Here is a 22,194-nt window from a genome sequence, read left to right on the forward strand (position 1 = left end):
GACCCGTTGTGTAACGAGGCAACGAAGGGCGAATTCCGTGCGACCCCTCCGAGCCGATGCTGAAATCAGGACATCTGCATTGCTCAACTTTTTGATAGGAACCAGATGCGAATAATTAGTAAATCCAAATTCGAGATCACGCAGGCGTCTAAATTTAAAACGGGGAACGGATTTCTAATGTCAGCTTTTCGCTACCTTGGAGAGGGAGGAGGCGTGGGGAGCTCAGGGGTTTCCTGGGAGAATTCCTGCCTGTGTGAAGCAGTGCAGGGTAGCAGGGTGCAGGAGAAGGGACGGCAGCCAGGCGCCTCGCACATCAGCCCAGAGAAGAGGAAGGGAATCCCCCAGCTCTGCGTCTCGCACGGAGTTGGGATCAAACTCAGAATTTGGCTCCTTTCCTTTTGTTCCTCCAACAATCCCTGCCAAAGTGGAGGCGGGGAGGGATGCGGGGGCTGCCAGGAGCTCAGTGCTCTCAGGCACAGTGTGAGGGGTCCGGCAGGGCACATCCCAGGGATCCCTGATGTGCAGAGCAGCGCTGGCAGTCGGCGTTCCCAATGTATTCCCAGCTGGGATCACTCTTCCCTCCAGCATCTGAACGCTCACATCTTCTCCGCTCTGTGCCCTGCTTTACTTTGCTCTGCCCTGCGGCCACGAATGCAAAGCTTCTGCTCATGAGCAGGAACTCAAACCTACTTGGGAGCAGAGGTGTGGGTCCACACTGCGCTGCTGCTGCAGAAAGGCCCTCCTGATCCTCACCACCAGGAGATCCACGGTTCATTTCCACCCATGGCTCCTCTCCGGAGTGCCTAAATCAATTCCTGTGTATTTGCTCTGCGACCACTCCTCGGGTCAACCCTCAGCGAGGAGAGGCTGCAAAAAGTACTGCAGTTTGGCTACACCAGCACCGATCCTTCCCTGGTCTTGGATCCCGGCTGTGCACGGCTGTGTGCCTGTGGATGTTTGCACACGCGTGGATGTGCAAGCGTGAGCGGCGTGCACGTGAATAGGTGCATGTAGATGAGCGCATGTGGATCTACGCGTGTGTGCCGTGCATCTGCTTTCGCTCCAAGCTCCCGGCTCCGACCTTCGTGCACACACGCACACGAGTGCGTGCAAACGCGTGTCCGTGGGAGCCCCGCGTGTGCGCACAGCGGTACAGCGCGAGCCCGGGGCTGATGTCCGTCCCTAAGTCCGAGCTCACAGCGCTGCCCCGACCCCGCTCTCCCTCCCATCTCCGGATCCGCTCCGCTCCCGTCCCGCTCCGATCCCCGCACTCACCGGCGGTCGCCTCCCGCCGGGGCCGCTTCCCCCGGGCCGCCGAGCTCTGGAGGTCGGGGCCATGGAGGGGCTGCGGAGCGGCGCGCCTCCCTTCGCTCCGGCTCGGCTCGGCTCGGCTCGGGGCGGCAGCGCGTCCCGCCCGGCGCCGGTTCCCCTCCCCGCCCTCCGCCCGCGGCCCCGCGGGGAGGCGGAGCGCGGGGCCCGGAGCATCGCCAGGGAGGAGGAGGAGGAGGAGGAGGGCGGAGGGAAGAGCGAGAAGAAGCCGTGCCCCGACCCGGCCGGAGGGGAACGAAAAGTTGCGGCCGCTTCGCGCAGCGCCGTTGCGGCACAGAGGGGATTTCGCGACCCCCGTCCAGCAGCGCGGACCCCAGGTCCGCAGGATGGGAGCCAAAGAAGAGCGAGCTCCGGGAAGGAGCCCCTCGTCCTGCTCGCATCCCACCAGATGCACAACGTCCCGGCCCTGTCGGGTCTGCCTGCGCCGGGCATTGGGTCTACAGCAGCTGGACCCTGTGCTTCACGCTTTGCTTTCTCCCTTCCAACCACGCAGTTGCGGAGCGCATCTGTTGGAATAAAAGCACCGCTCGAAGTTCACTTTCCAGCCACCCCCCTGCAGGCACTGCTTGAAGCCATGCACCCGATGTCACTCACGCACACCAACACCACAACTCAACCAGTGCCACAGAGATTCAGCTCCCTTCTGCTCCGGTGCCATTTGCATTTGTCAGGGTTTAATGCAAACGTACCCAACTCGCACTCCCCTTCTTCACCATGGTTGGGATAAAACTAAGAGCATCAAACGAGATCCCTGCTTAGTCCACAGAACACGGCTCCACAGTTCCCTGTGTGACTTCAAGCCACCAGCAGCATCCCACGGCCTGTGAGCAACGGCAAGCTGCATCCACGTGGTTTTATTGCATTGCCCAGCAAAAGGTTTTAGAGTTCAGGTCGTGCACCCATCTCCTGCACAGGAACATCACCCAGGGACCCAGCGACAAAGAAAGGGAACCCGCAGTCTGGGCTGTGCTGCAGGGCTGGTGATGTCCTTCCCAGCCCTGCTGCGATGCTCAGGTGAAGCAGCACCGGAGAAACTGGAGCAGGGAGGGCTGGGATGCGGCTGCAGCTGCAAGTTCACAGGTGTCCCACTGAGCTGGGGAGCTCATCCTGCACCCCACTACTGCAGCATCCCAGGGAGGATTACAGCCTGTTCTCCCTTTCCTATCACAGGAAAATATCCGGGCTCTCCTTGATCCAGGAGAAATTAATGCTTTTGAGCAAAATTCGACTTCCATCCTCAGCTGCCAGGTGGAGCCAGCCAAGGGACTGGAGCTGGAAGCGATGAGAGCTCAGCTCCAGGAGCACGAGCTGACAGAGAGGCACTGAGCTCCATCCCTCCCAACTGGAGCATTGGAGCCTGCTCCATTGCAATATTCCAAATCCAGATCACCTCCTGACACCCCAAGTGTCATTGCCACCATGAACATGACCGAGGATGGGGGAAGCAGGCACAGAGGACATTGGGAGGTGTTTCCCTTGTCCCAACACCTCCTCCTTCTCACTGAAAGTGAGACAACACCCGTAGGAGTGGAGAGAAGAGGAAAAAGTAATGCAGAGAGGGCAAAGGGGCACCAGGAATAGAGAAGAAGGATCTCGGGGAGGAGTTCACTGTGGAGTGGGAGATGAGCAGGACCAGAGCTTGGAGCACTGCTACAGAAACGGGGAGGAACAGCACAAAGACAATAAGAAAAGTGAATCAATGTTACTGTCTGAGAGGGGAAATAAAACCTAGATCTCGTGGTAATCGGGCACCTCGCTCTTGATACAGGAGAATGGGGAAGGGAACTGCAGCCTTTTTTCAGGTGCTGGGGGCTGTTGCTCCTGGCACAGCATCCTGGCTCTGTGCTGCCTCGGTTGGGCACAGGAACCGAATGGCCGGAGGAAGGAGAAGGAGACAGAGACTGATCACAGCCAGGATCTTAGATCAGAGAGAAGGAATGTTGTTATGGAGAGGCTGAGAGCTCAGGGTGGGATGACTCATGCTGGAGAACATACAGCTGTTGGAGAGGGATCTGGCACCGAGCGCTGAGGCTGCAGAGCCCTCCCTGAGAGCAAAGAGGGGAGAGAGGAACTGGGGCTGTTCATTGCTCCCTGCCTCAATGGATGGGATGGGATGGGATGGGATGGGATGGGATGGGATGGGATGGGGACAGCACCTCTGCACAGCACAGCGGCACCCATCCCATGGCCAAGGCCAGGCTTGGAGCCACAAGGATGCACTGAGCACAATGTGGACACACTGAGCAATGGGGAAACTGAGGCACAGAGAGATGCACTCCCTGCTGGTTGGCTGCGAAGAGCAGAACATGGCTGGTGATGGGCAGTACTCACTGCTGCAGCCCTGCCTGTGGATCTGCATGCCACACTTTGGGGGGAGGCAGGGAATTCCATGGCTGGAAGCCTGGGGGAGAATCCAGACTCCTATCTGCTACCAGGGTGGGATTCTGTGACTGTGGGGAGACCTGGGGAAGGCACTGGGAGCAACTCCAAGGCAGAGGAAGGAACCTGGGCCTTCCCAAAGCCCTTCCAGATGTATTCTGTGGTACACACCTGCAAACACAGTGCTGGATTCCCAGTGCGGGGATAAGAACTGCACCATCAGCTACAGAGGTGGCTCCATTTATATGGGGGTTACAGCCATTCTGGTGGCTGCAAATGCAAACAGGCACACAAACCCCTACCCTGTGCTCTGCAAATACAGTCTCGTTATCTTTGTGTCTCTGGAAAACAAATTACCTCCAATTTTTCAGCGAGAACTTGGAAAAGTCCAAAGATCTGAGCCCTGGAAATGCCATCGTTTCACATATAAGAAAATTGGTGTATCTTTGAAGGTTAAAAAAGTCCACCAAATTTACAAAACAATCACAGCCAATTCAATGCATTCCCAAGCTTTAACTCCAGGCCTCAACTCCCTGTGATTTACAACACTGTTTTGCCAACGCTGCCCCACGCTGCCCTGTGTTCTCACCCCCAGTGGTACCACACAGTGCTGATTTATGGGCTCCCTGCTCCACTGCCATGTAAAGCAATGCTGCCCATTGCAGCACTCCAACCCGTGCACAGCTCTGGGAATGGTTTCCTTCCTCCCAAACACCCAAACAACTTCAGGCACAGCGTGGTTCTGCTGAGCTTTACGCAGCTAAAGGTTCGCAAGAGCGCAGCCAGGTGCTGTGCTGGAATTATTTATGAGGGAGAACACAGTGGTTGCATTTACATGCCTGCTGTCCCAGCGCTGGGGCTGTGCATCGCTTTGGCTCCTGGCTCACATGGGATGCAGGCACAGCTCCTGGTGTAGGAGGGAACAACGCAGAGAAAATCATCCCCAGCCCCTCTCCATCCCAAAGTGCACATGGGGGCAGACGGAGGTTTCGGAGAAGCGCCCAACTTCTCAGCAAACTCATCAGAACGTTTTGGTTTGGCATTTAGGTTATGTTCTAAATTACCAAGCATTAGCGCTTGCTAATGTCGAGGTAAGGAAAATAAAAGCCGAAGCAAAGTGCTTCAGCCGAAGCTGGGATGGAATATTTCACAGAAAGGCAATATTCGGAGATTGCCGCTTCATTTAGAAACGAGCCATAACTGCTCCAGCTCCACGCAGCCGTTGTGGGAAGACAATTGTCATTTCCATTCGTCTCCTCCTCCCTCAGACGCCGCAGGGTCGGCCTCGGCTCTGGTGTGTTGGCAGCTGGGATGGGCGCAGCACAGCAGGGAGGATGCAGAGAGCTGCCCAGCGCTGCAGGGGACCCCAAAGCTGCACCGCCGCCTCCTTCTGTGCTCTGCAGTTGTTGTCACAGTGAGGTCAGAGGATGCTGAGCTGTGTCTCAGTGCTCACCCTGCCTTTATCCCCTTCTCGACCCATCGGCCACATCTCAGCATCTCTCCGATGTCCCTACACAACATTCCAGGGCACAGGCAGGGAGTTGTGGCCCCAGGGTTGGGCAGGAATTGGGCAAAAGCGCATGGAAAAGACACAAAAAGCTCCTGGTGTCCTTCTGCTGTTCCAAAGGGCCAATTGTGGGGATGGAAATCTAGAAACCTATTTCCAGGAAACAGTTGGGCTCCGGCATCTCCCCGTGCCTGACCTTGGCAGCAGATGGTGGGCAGGGAGTGGGGCGTGCTGCTGCACGAGGATGGAGCTGTTGGAGCTAATGTGTGGGAAGTGGCCATTAATAAATCAGCAGCAACTTCACAGCCATCAGAGCCTGAAATCCTCCGGGACCGAATATGGAGCAGTGGGATTTCAGGGTGATTTATTCTTGGGTTGAGATAGGGATCGTTTGATGCTGCTACCTACAAACTCAGAAACCTCATCCCTGTGCACTCTGGGGCAGGAATGTGGGAGCCCATCCTTTCCACGGCACATCCATCAACCATACAGCTCTCAGGAGCAGAGCAAGAAGAGGAGGCATGGGAAGGAGCAGCCAGCAGAAACCGCCCTATAACCGAGACGTCTCTCCCTCGAAGCATCCAGCCCAGCCTCAGTAATCCCAAATCCGAGGTATTAGGCATTTAATCTCACATTTTATCATGTCCTTTCTTGCCAGGGGGCTGAAATTAAACGGGAAGCAGGGAAGGGCTGAGCTTCGGCTGCTTTAATCGGTTCTCGCTGGCGGATGACAGGGAAGGAAGGAGGAAGAGGTGGAAGCTCCATCACTGCTCTCCTCCTTGCAGGGATGCAGCACCAAGAGAAGGAAGAGGGCAGGGGAGGAGCGGAGCCAGCGAGCGGCTGCATGGGGCTGTGCCAGAGAACGGGCGGAGGAGAGATTTGTTTCCATGATGCAAGCAGAGGGAGAGCAGCCGAGGCAGGACATGGGAAGAGCAGGGCTGGAGGCTTCTTTGGTGCCTCGTGCTGCTGGGGGAATCTCTGCTGGGGGCTGTGAGCAGGGCCGGGTCCTCCCCCATCCCAGGATGCAAAACCCCTCTTCCCCCTCTCCCTGTCACTGTTTCTGGATGTTCCTTCTTGCTGCAGAACGCAGATATCTCACCACTGAGCCACCTCGCTGGTCAGCCCCGCATCCTCACAATGCCACTCTCAAACAGAGCTGCCCTGGCTGATAAATGCACGTATGGAATTCTTATGGGCTGAATGAAGAACTCTTAATTGCACTTCCCTGCCACAGATGTGATGAGAGTCTGTACTGCAACCTCAGCAGAAATATCTATCAGCAACAGGCACGTACCTTCAATACACCATTTCCTAGATGAAACCAGGGACAACAGTCAAAGCACAAAACCAGAAGCTGCAATCAATGCTTTTCCTTCCTATCAAGCCTCAACTTGAGCCATTTTTACCCAGAAAAGCAACACAGGAGCTGCACGGGCAGCACCTGATGGAGGTCCCTGAGCTGCTGTGGGACACGAACACTGCCAGCTTGCAGGGAGCACCACACTGAGCAGAGAGATGGATTTCGGAAGAGCTGCACATGCTTAGAGAGTAATGCAATCTGTCTGCCACCTCACACAGCTCAGATGAACAGAGCTGGCAGCCACAGCTCAGCCAGGTACGAGAGCCAAAGCACTGCTCCGAGAGTCCCAGGATGGTGACAGCCTGCATAAAGGCAATGACAGCCGTGAGAGGCACCGTCACTAATCCCTCTGGAGATGCTGGTTTGGGGAACGGAGATGTTTTGTGGTCACCTGAAGGCTGAGCAGAGGAGGGGCAGCAGCGCAGAGCTGAGCAGGCTGTTGGAAATGAGCCTAAACTTAGGGGGGGTCCTGGAAAAAAAAAAAAAGGGGACAACTTCCACGTGTGCAACCTGACATTGTTTCCTCCTGAGTAAGTTTTCAGTTAGGGCCTGGCTAATGGAAAATCCTGTAATAATTATGTCGGCGTTGTGGTGTGATGGAAAATACTGTAATGAGATCAGGCACGCACCGGGCTGCTCTGCTGCAGCACGGCCACGAGCACAGCTCCCCCATCCCCTCCTCAGCCCTCAGCAGCATCTCAGGGCTTGGGAACCTTCCCCAGAGCCCCTCACGGTGTGAGCACACACTGGGGCCTTTCCCCCCATGGTAAACTGAGGGCTGGAGGGAATTAAACACGGCTCTCCAACCACAGCTCCCAGGGGCAGCTCTCCACGCTGATCATTTTCAGCTTTGCCATCGCCATCGGTGACTTCTCCCGGCGATATTTATGGTTCTGCCCGTGTTGATTCCCATGTCCCACTGAATATTGCATGTGCTGCCATTCCCCAAGGCCTGATAGTCTGAAGAACGCCGATGCTTTGCAAGAGCTGCTGAGCAGCACCTCTTCTCCTCCCCAGCATGACTCTATGTGTGCATTTACCACTGATTATATTTGCAGGCACACTCGAGTGTGATCATTAGCTGAAAGGTGTCAAGGAGTCAACCTGGGTGGTAGGAGCATCTCTGGAAGCTGTAGTAAAGGAAGAGCAGCATCGTCCCTGCTGATGGAGCATATCCAGAGCAATGCTTTTCCATGTCCTCCATTCAGGAGATCTCAACCATGAGAAGATGGAAGCAATGATGGGGGACTGAAAAGAGAGTAAAAAGTCAAGAAATGGGGAGGAGATACGCAGATCCAAAGGGGAGGTGGGGAATCCATGCAATGAGAGCAGTGACTCCTGGGAAGAAATGCTCCAGTAACGAGAGGGATCTCCAGCTCTGAGCTGTTCGCCCTACAGAAGTGATATGAAGTCTGGAATGATTTTCTGTTGAAGAAATAAATCAATAGGCTCAAGAAGACTGGGTTTCTTCCATGGCAGCAGCGCAAGCTCTCCTGGCATGAACTGCTGCAAAATGGGTTTCCTACCATCCCTGAGTGGTCCGGAAGGAGCGGACAATCTGATGAGCAAAGAGGTTCGACACCACATTAAGCAGAAAACTTGGATCAGCGCTTGGAGCAGCAGGGCCTGGATAACAATCAGGGGAATTGTTACAATTAGGGGAGGGGGGGGCCACGCAGGAGAGAAACTTGCTAATGGGCATCAGAGCAATTACACGTGCAGCTCTAATAGGCATGGAAATAATTAACATTCTGCCCAGGGCTCAAGCAGTGATTCCACGAGTCCTGCTGAACCTGAGCCCCCATTTGGGTGTGGGGGTTGGGTATGGAAGCAGAAAGCAATGGCTTTTGGTGGGAGCAGGCTCAGGACACAGCTCTTATCCTTATCAGCAGCTGGTGCTCCACGCAGCAGACAGCTCTACGCCTGCACCCATTCGAATGGCACTCACCATCCCCACGGAGCACTCTCCCCCAAGAAAGGCTCAGAACATCAGGCTCTTAAGTCCCCCAAAGCCCTTTGTGGGATGTTGTCTATCGCCACCTCTTGAAACTGGACAGGAGCCCCATGAGATGGGACAGGAGCCCTTATGGACCGAAGGGATTTGGCTGTGCCCTGGGAGGATGCTGCTGGGAGGCAGCAGGAGTGAAGATGCCGCTTCTGTGCCTCTACAGCGCTCACCCCACAGGATCAACGAGGCTTTGTTTTCTTTATCCCTTCCAGCAATTCATCAATTTTACTGCTAAACAATGCCACCTCTTTGAAGGGGAGGTATCCTATTCTAAATCTCTCTGGGGCGGAAGCAGCAGATGATCTTAACCAGACGTGGCTGCTTAAAGGAATGCAGATGCTACTGCCCTGGCGGAGCAATGCTGGGTCCCAAGGCACCCCGAGCACCCCCAGCATCCCCCCCACTGCTAATTTACCACCACCCCAATATTCTGCCAGCCTCTGAAGCTCCTCTGGTTGCTTCAGCAGAGATCCCACAGGCCCACCCATGGATGCAGAGCTGATGGGAGGTGGGGGTCGCACGCACCCAGCTCCAGCTGCACCCATGGGCATTGGGAACCACAGCCTCTGGATGAGAGAAAATGCTGAGGAGTGGCTCCTGCTGCGCTGAGAGCCTCCATCCTGCTGGAGATTCAGTTCTTATTTGGTAGATTTTTTAGCACACTGGTACACTACACTCCTCCTGGTAACCACTACAACTCTGTGCATACAACCAGGGCTGCTTTTATCACCTTTTGCGCAATCAAAAACTCTCTAATTTCTCCCTCACCTCAAAGAAAACAGCTCCATCACCAGAAGCTCCAACCTCATGATGATTTTCCACGTGTTCTGGATGCAGAAGCATCACGCTGGGCGCATCACTCCGGGTGCTTCGTGTCACTGACTGTAACTAGATGTGAACAAGCACTGGCTTCAGGGCAAGAGGAAAGCTTCGGCTGCTCTGGCGTGGAGATAATTGCGCAAGATTAAAACACAGAGCTTGCTCCCTGCCCTGCTTACATAAAGTCCTCATGCACATTTTATAAGAGAAACTGCCTGGATATAAAACACGTCTCGCACTAAAACTGACAGCATAGAACAGAGCTCTGACCCAAAGCCAACGTGCTCTGTAACCGAAGGCGTCATCAGTCCTTTTCCCATCACCCAGATCACCTTGGAGCCCCAAGAATGGTGCAGAAAGCTCCAACAAAGGCCAAGTTATATAAAGGAGGAGCTGAGTGCCACATCCTTGGGCACCCATTGGCACCCATCATCACCTGAGGCTGCAGTCTGTTGCTCCAAACAGGAGCAGAGCTGCCCCTCCAGTGCAAGGGGAGGCAGGAACCTCTGGTTCCCCCCAAGATCCCCTCCTCTGCTGCTGAGCTCCAGCCTCTCGTTAGGTGCATTCTTTCTGCACGTGGTGCACAGTGCGAGCCAAAGGAAAAATAAATCTGTTTCACGGAGGGAGAAAGGAAAAAAAAAAAAACAACAAAAAAAAAAACCGAAAAGAAGCTTCTAATTTTGTGCTGCCTCTTAAATGAAGATGCTTGGGGCATTCTGCATTGAAAACAGAGAGCAAGGCCCTCCCCAGCCAGCGGGCAGCAGCAGAGATGTGAGCAGAGATGTGCCTCGAAGAGGGGGTTTACATCAGAGCCTCTCCTCTGGTCCTTTTCAATCCCACCCCTAAGAGAGAGGAGTTTGAGGCAGTGTGAAAACCATCCAGGGAGACTCATTGAATAGTTGTGTGGTCCTGCTTGGTAACACAGAGACACAGCACAGCTTCCTGTGCTCCTGTCAGAGATAACACAAGGCAGAGCACATCCCTGTGTGCCCACAGAGAGGTGGAAACGCTGCTCGGGGCTGCAGGAACAGCTGGCACTTTGCACATGGGGTAACCTCTGTAATCAGTGACGCTGCAAAAGGGCACAGCACCAAAAAACATGGGTCTGAGCCCGGCAGTGGCATGAAATGGGTTTGGAGACACACAGCCTGAACAGGAGCTGCTCAGGTCTGCAGGGGACGGGGAGCTCCTGGTGGTGCATTGAAACCCTGTGTGCAGAAGTCCTCAGCACAAAGCCCAATGGTTGGAAATGCTCCAGCAGCAAACGTGTGCATCTCCAAACAGGAAAAAACATCTTGCTTACATGAGCAGTGTCTGGAGGGTCGACTACGTGCAGAGAAGAAAGAATTGGGGGGAAATTAGTAAGCTGACGATGTGCATGGCAGCAAGGATGTGAAAAAATATTAGGGGAAGTGACATGCAAAGCCAATAAACAACGGAGCCAGCAAACATGCGGGGAAGGACCAGTGGCCAAATGAGGAAGGAGTGCAAGAATGCAGAGCAGAGAGCTGCTTTGGGTTGAGGGGCTGAATCCACCCAGCTCTACGGGCATGAGTGGGAAGAGCTGGTGCTCTCAAATAAGCAATACAGGCAACTCCAACGCGAGTTAGTCTATTCAATGCAATCAATGCCAGAAATGAGCAGCTCACATCACTCACACCTTACACCACCAATCTGCTGCTGCCCTGCTTTGCCTCATCCCACCATGAACAGCAGCAGAACCCAGCCCAGTGGCACTGATGCTCACGGTTCAATTTGGAGCAAACAGCCCTGGCACCTGCTGCATGAGAGGTTAAAGCCACCTACATGGGAGGGAGCCAACCTAGCATTGCAAAGGCTGCACACTACATCAGTCAGGACGCCTGCTCAGAGCACAAACCCTGTAAGGGAGGCAGAGGAGGACTCACACACAGCGTGCAGGAACTGTGCTGTGCAGAGCTCAGGTCAGTAGGATGCTCCTTTTCCCCACTGCTGGCTCAAGGCACATCAGCCACGTTTGCTCCTTTGCAAATGTTAACACCGGCATAACAAGGAAGGAGCAGCTCAAAGGGAAACTCCCAACAACTCACCGACACAGCACAGACTGCAGGTCACACCTTCGCCTATGGGAAAACAGTGCACTTCCAGCAGAGAAATGACAAGTGAAGGTTCCAGCACTTACCTTGCTGCAGAGCTGGGCATCACAGAGCTCCTCCAGGGGCAGGGCTGTGCCAGGAGGGCAGAGGCATGCTGAGCTGCCCACCAGCATATGCAGACAGTGTGGAAATGCACTCAGTCACAGCTGCAGGGCACAGGGCAGCTAGGAGGGGTGCTGGGCTCAAAGGGCTGCATGGTGCTGATGAGAGAAGGGCAGCACATCCCTTTCAGGGCAGCTGTCTTCAATTTACAGCCAGGAGACACCTCGAAACCTTCCCAAGGATGCTCAGATCCCACGAGGGCAGGGGCTGCCTGCAGGACAACTCCAGCATCCAGAGAACAAACAGGTTTGGCTGCCCAACGAGAAACATGGCTCAGAACAAAAAAGTCCACGTCTGACCGAGCAGAACAACCTGCAAACGTGATCAGCCATGGGGGTGGTTAATGCACATTGCTCTCTTAAGACTTCCCCATCAAAATCTTGGTTAAAAAAAAACAAAAAACACAACCCTTCAGCTTCCATGGAGGAATTCAGGTATCAAAAGCAATGAGACAGACAAGCACGCATTCCAGCAGAACCCAAGGGTGACTAACAGAGTTTGGAGAAGCAAAACTCAGCGTTACTGAGCACACAACAAACATCCAAGCTAAGCAGACTGGGAACACGGTAACAAAAGCAAACAAGCTGGGTTTAAATAGAAGCAAAAAAAAAAAAAAAGAAGAAAACTTGGAAAGGAAAACCAGTGAGAGCAAATGTTTACCCTGATGAAGGATAGTTTAGAAATTATGGCTGGACGCCAGCTCTCCAATATTTTTAGTTTGGAAAGGTCTGCTAATCTCAGGCTGCAGCGCTGTGGGTCCGCATCCTCAGCCCCTTCTGCTGTTGGTTCAGTGGGGCACCAAGAACCATCACTGCATCAGGGTTGCTCTGTACAAAGCTGTCTGATCATCAGGGTGAAGGCTTCCACCACCTGATTTGGGGGGCAGGAAACCAGCCAACAGCACAGCAATTTGCAATTAGTCAGCTAATTGCAATTAAAGCAGAAATCAACAAGCGGGCAAGTTAACCACCGAGGATATGGGACAGCAGGAAGGTGGAAGAGGCAAAAAGCCCCCAAAGGTTTAACATTGATTCATACTGATAACAACTTGCTAATTTTAGTTAAGCACTCGGGGTTGGGAGCAGCTTTAGGATAGCAGAGTCCTGGGATGGTTTGCAACAGAAAACCGTGAGGGATTAAAATATTGTCAGCACAGGACGGGAAGGAATTTGGGGATTAGGCACAGCCTCAGCTGTGATGCTGGCCAAGGCTGTGTGCAAATCAAGGAGAGCACAGACACAGCGCTTTGCTCTGCCTGTTAAAGAGATGAGAGATGGAAACCTCTGCGTTTTGGGAGGAGGAGGAGAAGGGGCAGGAGCAGAACCCAGCCCAGAGCTCAGGAAGAACAAGTCAGGTCTGAACTTATATTAATTTTATTCTCATTTCCAGGAGAAAGCAGTGGTGGAGTGCAGCATCACAGCTAGTGGCGGAAAGCTCAAGTATTTGTTTGCTTTAATGCAGGCAAACATTTCTGAGGCTGAATGGAGACGACGGGTGTGCGCCCCCTTCCCTGTGCACATTTCCAGTTCAAGTAATAGGAATCTCAAAAATAAGCTCTTAGCACATGACGGAGAGAATGTCAGAAACTCTAAAGCTTTCTGTGGCATAAATCCCCACACAAGGCATGAAAGTAGCAGGCAGGAAATCTTCCACAGCTGAACTCGTTTCTCCCCTGGGTTGGGAATCTTTCCTTTGGTCGGAGAACTCTGTGATGAGCAGAGCTGAGCATTTCTGTCCGACTTTAATGCGTTACCCAGAGCTGCAATCTGCTCCTCCTGATTACACGGGGGATCACAAGAAAAGATTTTAACAGCGCAGTTAACAGCAGAAAAAAGGAGAACCATTTGGCCGTCCTGGATCTCCGAAACACACTCGGGAAATAAGATCTGTTTCCACTGAGACAGCAGAGCTCTCGATTGCACTGCTGGGCCTTGGGAAGCTGTCACAGCCCTGGGTGGCTTTAAGTAATGCACTTCCAAGTGACTGCTGGGTTCAGCTGGGTCAGCAGCAGGCTTGTGCTTTGCAGGCTGAGAGCCTCCTCAACCAGGTTGGCGTTAACCAGTTTCAGCTTCGTGCGACACAGAGCTACAATTTTTGGCTTGCTGCTTCAAAGTGCATGTTTCAAATTAGACAACAAGGCATTATGCAATCAAAGGCATCTGCAGACCCCTTGCTTAGGCACAGAGCGTGATCAGGGCTGAGAAAAGGCAGAGCCTGGCTACAGAACCAAGCTGCTGGGCCGCACATGAAAGCAGAGCTCCCTGATGCAAGCGAGATGCCATCAGCAGTCACTGAGTTCCTAAGGCAAGGAGCAAAGCTGGGGCTCAAAGAGGACTTGTTTTGGTTTTTCTTAGTCTTGTAAGAATTTGGGAATTTTCTGTGTCCCCATGAAGATACTGGAAATCTTTTTGTTGCTGCAGTACTGTGAAGTTGTCTGATTTTATGAGAATCCAGCTATATTTGGAAAGAGACCCAGCAACAGATGAGTGCACATTCTTGCTTGCTCTGCAAAGACAATTACTGGATTACAAAAAAAAAAAAGCCCCAAGAAGCACACATTCCTCCTCCTTCTATCCCTAAAAGGTTTCCTCCTTCAGAGCACTACTACTGCTGTCACTGAACAAACTCCAAGTACACATTTTCATCCTCGATCCAGCTGGCTTGGAAGCCTCTAGGATTTCAGATCTCTCTTCTGTTTGAGTAATTTCAGTGACTAGAATCTCACTGCTTGCTTCACCAATTCTCTTCATCCTCTGTCTATATATAGTAAAGGAGATGAAATAATATTACATTTAGTTTTATTGCTGGAAGCAATCTGCTGTCCCTCAATGCAGTTTCCCAAAGGAAGGAGGCGAAACAGAAGATTCAGCAGGACGTGCTGACTGCAAACAAGAACAAGGTAGAACTGCACACATTCCAGCTGGCTGGCTGCTCCACAAGAGGAAAACAGAGCACAGAAGGGCTGAGGTTATTTAGCCAGGAACAGAACAGTCCAGCTAACAATCCTCTGCTCCAGCTGTCACAAAACAGCTCTGCTTTGCCTGGAAGGTGAGCTGTGTCAGAGCCCAGCATTTGCCACTCAAGGCTTCACAGAGATCTGGGATGCATGGAGTGGGACAAAGGAATGGGACTCTGCTGAACACTGCACCATAAATTCATTTAAATCAACTGATGTCATCTCATCCCTGTTGCTGCATTAAAATATAAGGCTCCCTGCAGTTGCATGGCTGATACTGAATGTTTCAGCTACTAAATACCCCAGCACTCCTGTGTCTTTGCAGTGGAAAGCTAAAAATCCTCAATGTTTTATACGAAAACAGAAGGTATGGAGATGAATTGCTCTAAATGTGACTAATCCAAATGCATTCAGCAGTGTGGATTCTGCTCTATTTACAGGTTTTAAGGAACTTACTACCTTAAGAATGTTATGAGGACCTTCTCAGGAGCTGGGAAGGACATGGAGAGATCAGGGACTGCTGCATGTTCATAGAAGCACACTCAGAATTCCAGCACAGCAAAAATACCAGCACACCCCTCTGCCATGTAAGCACAGGTTGCCACCTGCACATGCAGGAACAGAGCCACAAGCTTTGCTTTCTCCCTGACACAGACCAGCAAATCTCTTTTGAGAAGCAGTTCTCAGCTTGCTTTGCTGGCTGTTCAGACTGATCCCCCTCCAGGCAAACCTGCCCTTGTTGCTCTTCCCATCTCACTGCCAGAGATGCTGAGGATCAATGTCCACCTGGAGGCTGAATATGCTGAAGCACTGAAGTGTTCACAGGTTTTGAATAGGCCTGAAAATGAAAGGAAATTGTTTCTAGGAACTCTGTGTGCACCTGTATGCATACGCTGTCCACTGTGGGGTTTTCAGCTCCCATTCCTAGCATTTGGTTAGCTGTGAAGGCAGCTTGGACAAACTCATCCCACTACCAGGTGCTGCTGACTGTGTTATTTTGCCATAAGATGATCACAGTCCAGACAGCAGTTGCCCAAAAGCACTGATGGGAGAAATACAGATAGAATGTTTGTGTCCTGTGGGAGATAACTGCAGGAGAGATCTTTGCCTACCCAAAATCTATCCAAACAGGGCCCTCCTCCAACTGCCTGATAGCACAAATGACAACGGTTTGCTTGTTATCAGAGCCACCACTGATGGAAAACTCTTTGCCCATGGTGCACTTGAGTTGTGGTGGAAGCAGCCCAGGAGCCAACAAGGGGTTCAGAACAACCAGTATCAGCACGAGAAACTGGAACTTCAAAATCAACGTGGGAAGGTCAGCTCCCGAATCACAGCACTGAAGGATACAGATGAGCTGCTCTGAAGCTCACCCATTTCCTTACTGTCTCCTCTTCAGAGCTTTCATACATACATCTGTTAAACATGCTGCTAATAACTCAGTCTCTTTCAGGCACTCTCATGGGACACAGCAGACTCTGTATTCATATCTGTCCTCTTGCTATTGCAGCTCCACCACTGTTACCCTGGATTCCCCTTATAACCGGAGGTTTCTTCTAGATCTCAAAAAGAGATTGATATATCAAAACCAAATTCAATTACAAAATATAATAACCTCTTCTTGGAAGTGAAGCTGCCCCATATTCCAGACTGTGGCAGGATTTTTATGTCCTAAAAATATTTTTTAATAAGTTCTACTTAAAATATATCTGAGTCGCAGCCTGCCTATGGGCACGCTGTAATGCTCTCAGTGAAGATCTGCTCCCTGTCAGTTCCTCCTGGGCTCGAGGGAAGGGCTCTTCTCACTCTTCTTCTGCAGACTTGAGCATGAGAATGGCATTGTAGACCTTCAGGGCAGGACCCAGCTTGATATTGAGTATTTTAACCAAGTCATTCTGGTTCAGGAGCAGGAAGGCCTCCCCATCTATCTGCTAGAGGTGTAAAAACACAACAGAAGATCAAAATTACAATCGAGAAATAAGCAGGATTCTTACTCCTGGTTTTCAGTTAAACAATGCACTGAGGAATGAAAATACAGACACAGCCCTGAGGATGGAAACCTTATTCTTCCCTCTAGTTTTGGCACCCACACCAGCCTGCGATTCCCAAGCATGCTGCCCTTCCCAGGGGTCTCAGGCCTTCCCCTGAAGCCTGGAAAGTCAGAATGTGGACAAAACTCACTGGGAAGTAATGAGGATGAGGCTCGTCCACTTGACTTTCTATTCACTATAAGGATACTTACCCTAAAAAGCCAACAACTGTCAAAAATCCCGCAGCCTAGTCCCAATGTGTGGCAAAAGATTAGATCAGGAAATGCAAGCCTTCAGGAGGCAGCTATCCAAGAATTAATACATTACACTCATCTACAGCAATTAGAAGCACCACATCACCATTTCCTAGCACGCTCATTACATAATGTCATTGCACAGCTTCTCAGACTCCTGTTAAGCAGCTCAAGGTGAAGTGTGAAGCTTTGCTGCTTCTTTGGTCAGCTATGCTAGAAACTTTGCAAGATGAGAAGAACTGGACAGATGTGAGCATCTGGCTGCTCTCAGAACCAGCACTGTGCCCACAGAGTCTCACTTAAAGGAGGAGCAGAGGCTATTATGAAATAGCTCTCAATGGCACTAAATGGGCTTGTTCAGAACAAGGTAAAGGAGATGGTGTGTTATATAAAACAGGGCACAATAAAGCCATGAAATCTGTCTGGATTTACACACATACTCTTCTAATCCATCAGCAAGGAGACATCCAATCAGATTCAAAGCAAGCAATCTAAAACTGTATTAGCTTGTGAAAATAAGTGGAGCTCTTGGTAGCAGAGAGTAACAAAGAATGATTTGAAGAAGAGGTTAAAAATGTATTTTGGTTCACAAAAGCATCCACAGAGACAACGGATATAATTAATATAAACCCCAAATGCTGCAGAGAAGAAGCCAAAGATTAATGGACACAGACAAACAGTACATGTCTAAGTTATTCCATTAAAGTGCATTTACAGAGACTGACAGCATCTCCTCCTCTCACTTGATGCTCACCAGCACAGTGGACAATGCCAGACACTGGGCCTAACCAGAGCAACAATCCTTCTGTCCCTGCACTTTTCCTAACTGGAATTCTTCTCAATGTCAACAACTGGTAGAAAAGGACACGCTTTATAAAAACATGTATGTTGGACAAACATAGCAATGAGGCAAAGAGCTGGGAGACAGGAATTCCCCTCTGTAACCCTACGGAGGCTGCTGAGCAAGTAAAGTTCTTTTACTTCCCAGTCTGCACACTGGAAATGACAGCAAGGCTTCCAGCACAGCCAGCCACATTTCACTGAATCCTACCTGCAAGCTGCCTAGAGTCAACACTGCTGCAAGGCCCGTGGTAAGAACAGCTTGAAATAAATGGACTGCTGCTTAAACTGAATAAAGAGTCAAGAGAAGGAGAAAACTGGAGCACACTGCTGAAAAACAATCTAACGCTTTAAAGTGCTTTTGAGTCCAATATTATCATTACGTTTCACTTTCCTTGCATCGCCTCAACGATGTTTGTTTTAAACAGACCTTCCCTGAGCTGGTCCTAGAAATGAGTGCAGTATCACTGCCTGTGGTTTTTGTTCTATCTTATTTGGATGGTTTTTCAAATTCTGTGCACAATTTGTTCTCTTCATTTGTAACGTAAGCAGGAACTCATCCTCCTCCCTCCTGCCAACAGGAGTCTGCAAGGGATTTATTTCTCCTGAACGAAGAGCACTCAAAGGCCTGATTACAGTAATGGACAACCCTGGTGAAGCCCAGCAGTGCTGTCGCTCACACCTGAATTTTGGCCAGAGCCAAACTGCTAAAAGGGTTTTAAATTTACACTGACAGTTTAGTTCCAGCACAAACCTGAAAAACAATCCAAGCCTCTCTTGTTTGGCACAGAGAACCACGCTTTGAGACTGCAGAAGATATTAAAATAGAACATGGCTGTGCTGCTCTCTGAACTAGAAAACAGCCACCGTGTTCAGGATCCATTTCAATTATTACTAGAAGAAACAAAACAAATGGTAAATGGTTGGATCCATAGTAGACTTACACCTCAGCAAGCCCTCACCTCTGAACTCATCTTTGCTAGAAATTAGGAAGTATCTTTTACACCCAGCTATGCTGAAGGACTGCTTTACTGGGAGAAATTTCATCATTCCCACTGTATTCAATTAAGTGGTATTCCACTACATTGCTACACTGTGAACAAACATCAATTTATTTTGCTTTTTATTTGGTGTGTATGTTTTAAAATAAGGGAAAGCAAAATACAGGGACGTAAATCCCATAAAATGCACTCCAGCCTGATTCATCCTGAAAGAAAGCCAGCTCCGGGGAGCAGTCATCTATTACAAACCTGTCCTTTGCAGCCACTCCACTGAGCAGCGCTTCTCCTCAGCACACAGGGTGCACTAAGTGCCCTGCAGAATGCAGGGAAGGTCCAGCCCCTTCCCTCAAGCTCTTACAATCAGAGCAGCAGAAGGGGAGGCACGTCCGTGCAAATTAATCACGGGCTTACAAAGAACCTCCAAACCATCCCTGCAACAGAACTGGAAGCCAAAGCGTCATAGGATCAGTGAAAAGGAACAGGGCAGCCACATCCTGCACTGCTGGGATTTCTGAGAAGCCATGGGGAATGCACCATAGACAGGGAACAGAGCCCAGCACAGGGCAGTGACAGGATGTGCTGCAGGCAGGAGACGCTCTGACTCCCCAGCAATTGCTTGTTCAAGGCTAGGTGCCCCTCCTGCTCCCGCTGTGGTCCACAGGAGAAGCCAGGGATTCCTGAGAAGCCCTCTGACTGCCAGCCTGCCCAAGAGAAGCAGGCATATGTTCTTGTTAGAGGGAGCAGATGAGATCTGTGCTGCGCCATTCCAACAGGACATCTTTATAGTGATGCCAAAAGCACCAGACAATAGTCCAAGACAGGATGTTAAGCATAAGCTTAGTGATTGGAATGGGAGGGGAAATTTAAAGCAGCAGAATGCAATTAACCACACTGGGATTCAGCTCAGTGCTGAAGCTGTCTCCTAAATGCTACAGGCTAATGACAGGGCTGAGCATGTCTGTGCAGCCAGCACTGCAACTGCAGAGCAGCAGGGTACAAAACCAGCCAGCTCACAGCACAGGATTGGGGCAGATGTGACTTACCTCTTCCCTGAACACAGCTGCTTGTTCTTTGCAACCAGGTAAACGCTGGATAAAGTTTACCACCTACAATCAGATGTACAAAGAAAAACAAGGATGATCAGAATGATGATCAAGTACCAAGCATCTTATTTCTGTATGCAAGAATTTTGATAACTTTAATACTCATAACTCTCCTGTTAATGAAGGTTATATACAAGAAATAACACTGGGGTGTTGCTACAATGTGCCTGTAAAGCTTATTCTGGTCACAAACAGTACTTTGCATATTGCTGTTTGACCACTTCTCTAAGAGTTCAGTTTCTCCACTGCTTAAAACCATCACTCATTAAGAACTGCATACAGCCATATACTATTTTAAATCCCTCCACAAGTTTCCTTCCTCTGCAGTTTTGTCAGAAAATAAAACTAAAAAGAAGGATTTAGATGATTTCCCATCGTGACATCCTTTTCAGAGATGATATAAATCAACCAAATGAGCACTCCTGGTTTATTAACACACAGAAGGCAGAAAAGCAAGGAGTGAAAGAAGTTGTGGTTTTATTTAATGCATGGTGGATGCAGAGGATCCACAGAACCAACACGATTAAAGGAGTTAATTTTACATTTCATATTAGGGAAAACCTTTCTAAGCAGGAAATCTGTTACATTTGGAATAATCTCCTCTGAGACATGCAAGCAAGCCTTGGATTATATTATATAACACTACATAGTGCAAGCAACAATCCCGAATGCAGTGGAGGATGACTTAATACATATTGTCTTCTCCATCTGCAGCTTCACTGGTTCACAGAAGATTTGTATATTGAGGCATAATCAGATCAAACGTTTCATGCTAATTGGATGCTCCCTTGCAGGAACAGCTCTGTTTCATGAAGCATATTCACTTGAGTTATTACAGATGTGACATTTCTTCCATGAACACAAACAGACAAACAGTTTGGAGGCAAGGGGGGTCGCTGTCAAAGATGAGCTTCCCTTTAAATCACAATCGTCAAGCTCCCCCCTAAATCACATCACTGTGTCTCCAGCTGATCCCATTGCTGACCTGGGTCCTTCCGAGCACAGCAGCAAGCTCTCAGCTTGCCCCCAGCTGTGCTCTGCCCTGGCAGAGCTGCTTTTTGGTGAGCATCACTGACTCCTGACTCCTGTTGCTTCTGTTACACAGTCTGAGAGCAGAACCCTTCTCTCATCTCGTGTTTCACCTTTACATCGTGCCAGGAGGGAAAGCTCCATCTTAAAGAGAACCCCTAAAATCCACAGCTCCATCATGCACTGACTCCAAAAGTGCATTCTCCTACTGTAAACAAATAACAAAATAATACTTTCCCTGTATCTCCTTATAATAATAATAAAAAAAAACAATTGAAATACTTCTGCAGGGCTGCTATCTTCCAGAACGTTAAGTGGCAGCAAGGCAGTGAATGTCCCTCAGGGCCTGTGGCACTCACAGGCTGGCAGAGGTCTCAGGGGAAAGCTCTGAGCTTGCCTTGCTCTTCTCTCCTTCCTTGGACATCTGCTGTTGGCCACTGTCATGGATGCTGTGATGGCCTTTGATCTGCCCCTGAAGTCACCTGTGCGTACACAGCCAGCACCCTGCTCCACAGCAATGGTCTTTTAAACAAACAGAGTCCTGGGGCTTGCCAGAAACTGAGATAACAAAAGAAGGAGGAGGATGCAAGACAGGCATGCAGGAGAGATGGATCCCAGGGTGTGAACCAAAACAAAGCAGCGTGAGGAGTTGGAACAAACTTGTCTGGACCTTTAAGCAGCTTAACACTGATGGCAGGGAAGCACTTCCCCCAGGGAAAGGTGAGATATGGGGATGGTGGGAGATGGGGCAGATCAGGGCCTTTCCTTCCAGGAGGTCAACAGTTCCCTTTTGTTTCTGCTAGTAAAAGTCTCCACTGACAATCTCACAAATGCCTCTGCTGGCAGTGCCTTACTGCACATTAGGTGAGGGAAGAGAAACTGCTCTGTGTAATTCTGAGAGCACCTTTAACAGCTCCATGCAAAAGAGGTGCTAGGATAATCCTAGATTCATGAGATACATTGACATTGGCACAGTATTGGGGTATCCCTCTGGAAAAGCTGGAAGGCAGTCACACCAGCACCCATTTGGTATCAAGCTATAGCAGCCCTGATGCTAGGCAGTAACCCACAAGCCATTAGCACAAGCACAAAGTAATACCCTCTGACTCAGGATTAGCTAATCAACAATTCAGCTCTGGCACATATTAAAGTTCTTCCAAGATGCTTCACTTGCTGTGCTCTGAAAAAAGACAGGAAGCTTTCAATAACTAACAAAGCTGCATGACAGTAACTACTCCTGTTGGCTGCTCAGTGTTACCAAGAGTTTCTTAGCTTGAGGGCTTCCAAATATTGCTGCTGCTTTCACCCTTAAGCTGCTCCCAACCCAACAAAGAATTAAAGC

General features: G+C 50.4%; 1 protein-coding gene across 1 annotated transcript in view; it reads right to left on the bottom strand.

Annotated features, from left to right (window-relative positions):
* Positions 1-16,397: 16,397 nt before the first annotated feature.
* LOC306954927 (lethal(3)malignant brain tumor-like protein 4) overlaps positions 16,398-22,194 on the bottom strand; it is a gene marked incomplete at both ends in the record, with an annotated part of 32,270 nt that continues 26,473 nt past the window's right edge. Inside the window, 2 exons of the mRNA XM_079546134.1 lie at positions 16,398-16,526; positions 19,764-19,826. Coding sequence (XP_079402260.1) covers positions 16,398-16,526; positions 19,764-19,826 — 192 coding nt within the window. The remainder of the gene's footprint in view (positions 16,527-19,763; positions 19,827-22,194) is intronic.

Source organism: Tetrao urogallus (genome assembly GCF_951394365.1).
Source record: "Tetrao urogallus genome assembly, chromosome: 23".
In the NCBI taxonomy this organism is placed as follows: Eukaryota; Metazoa; Chordata; class Aves; order Galliformes; family Phasianidae; genus Tetrao; species Tetrao urogallus.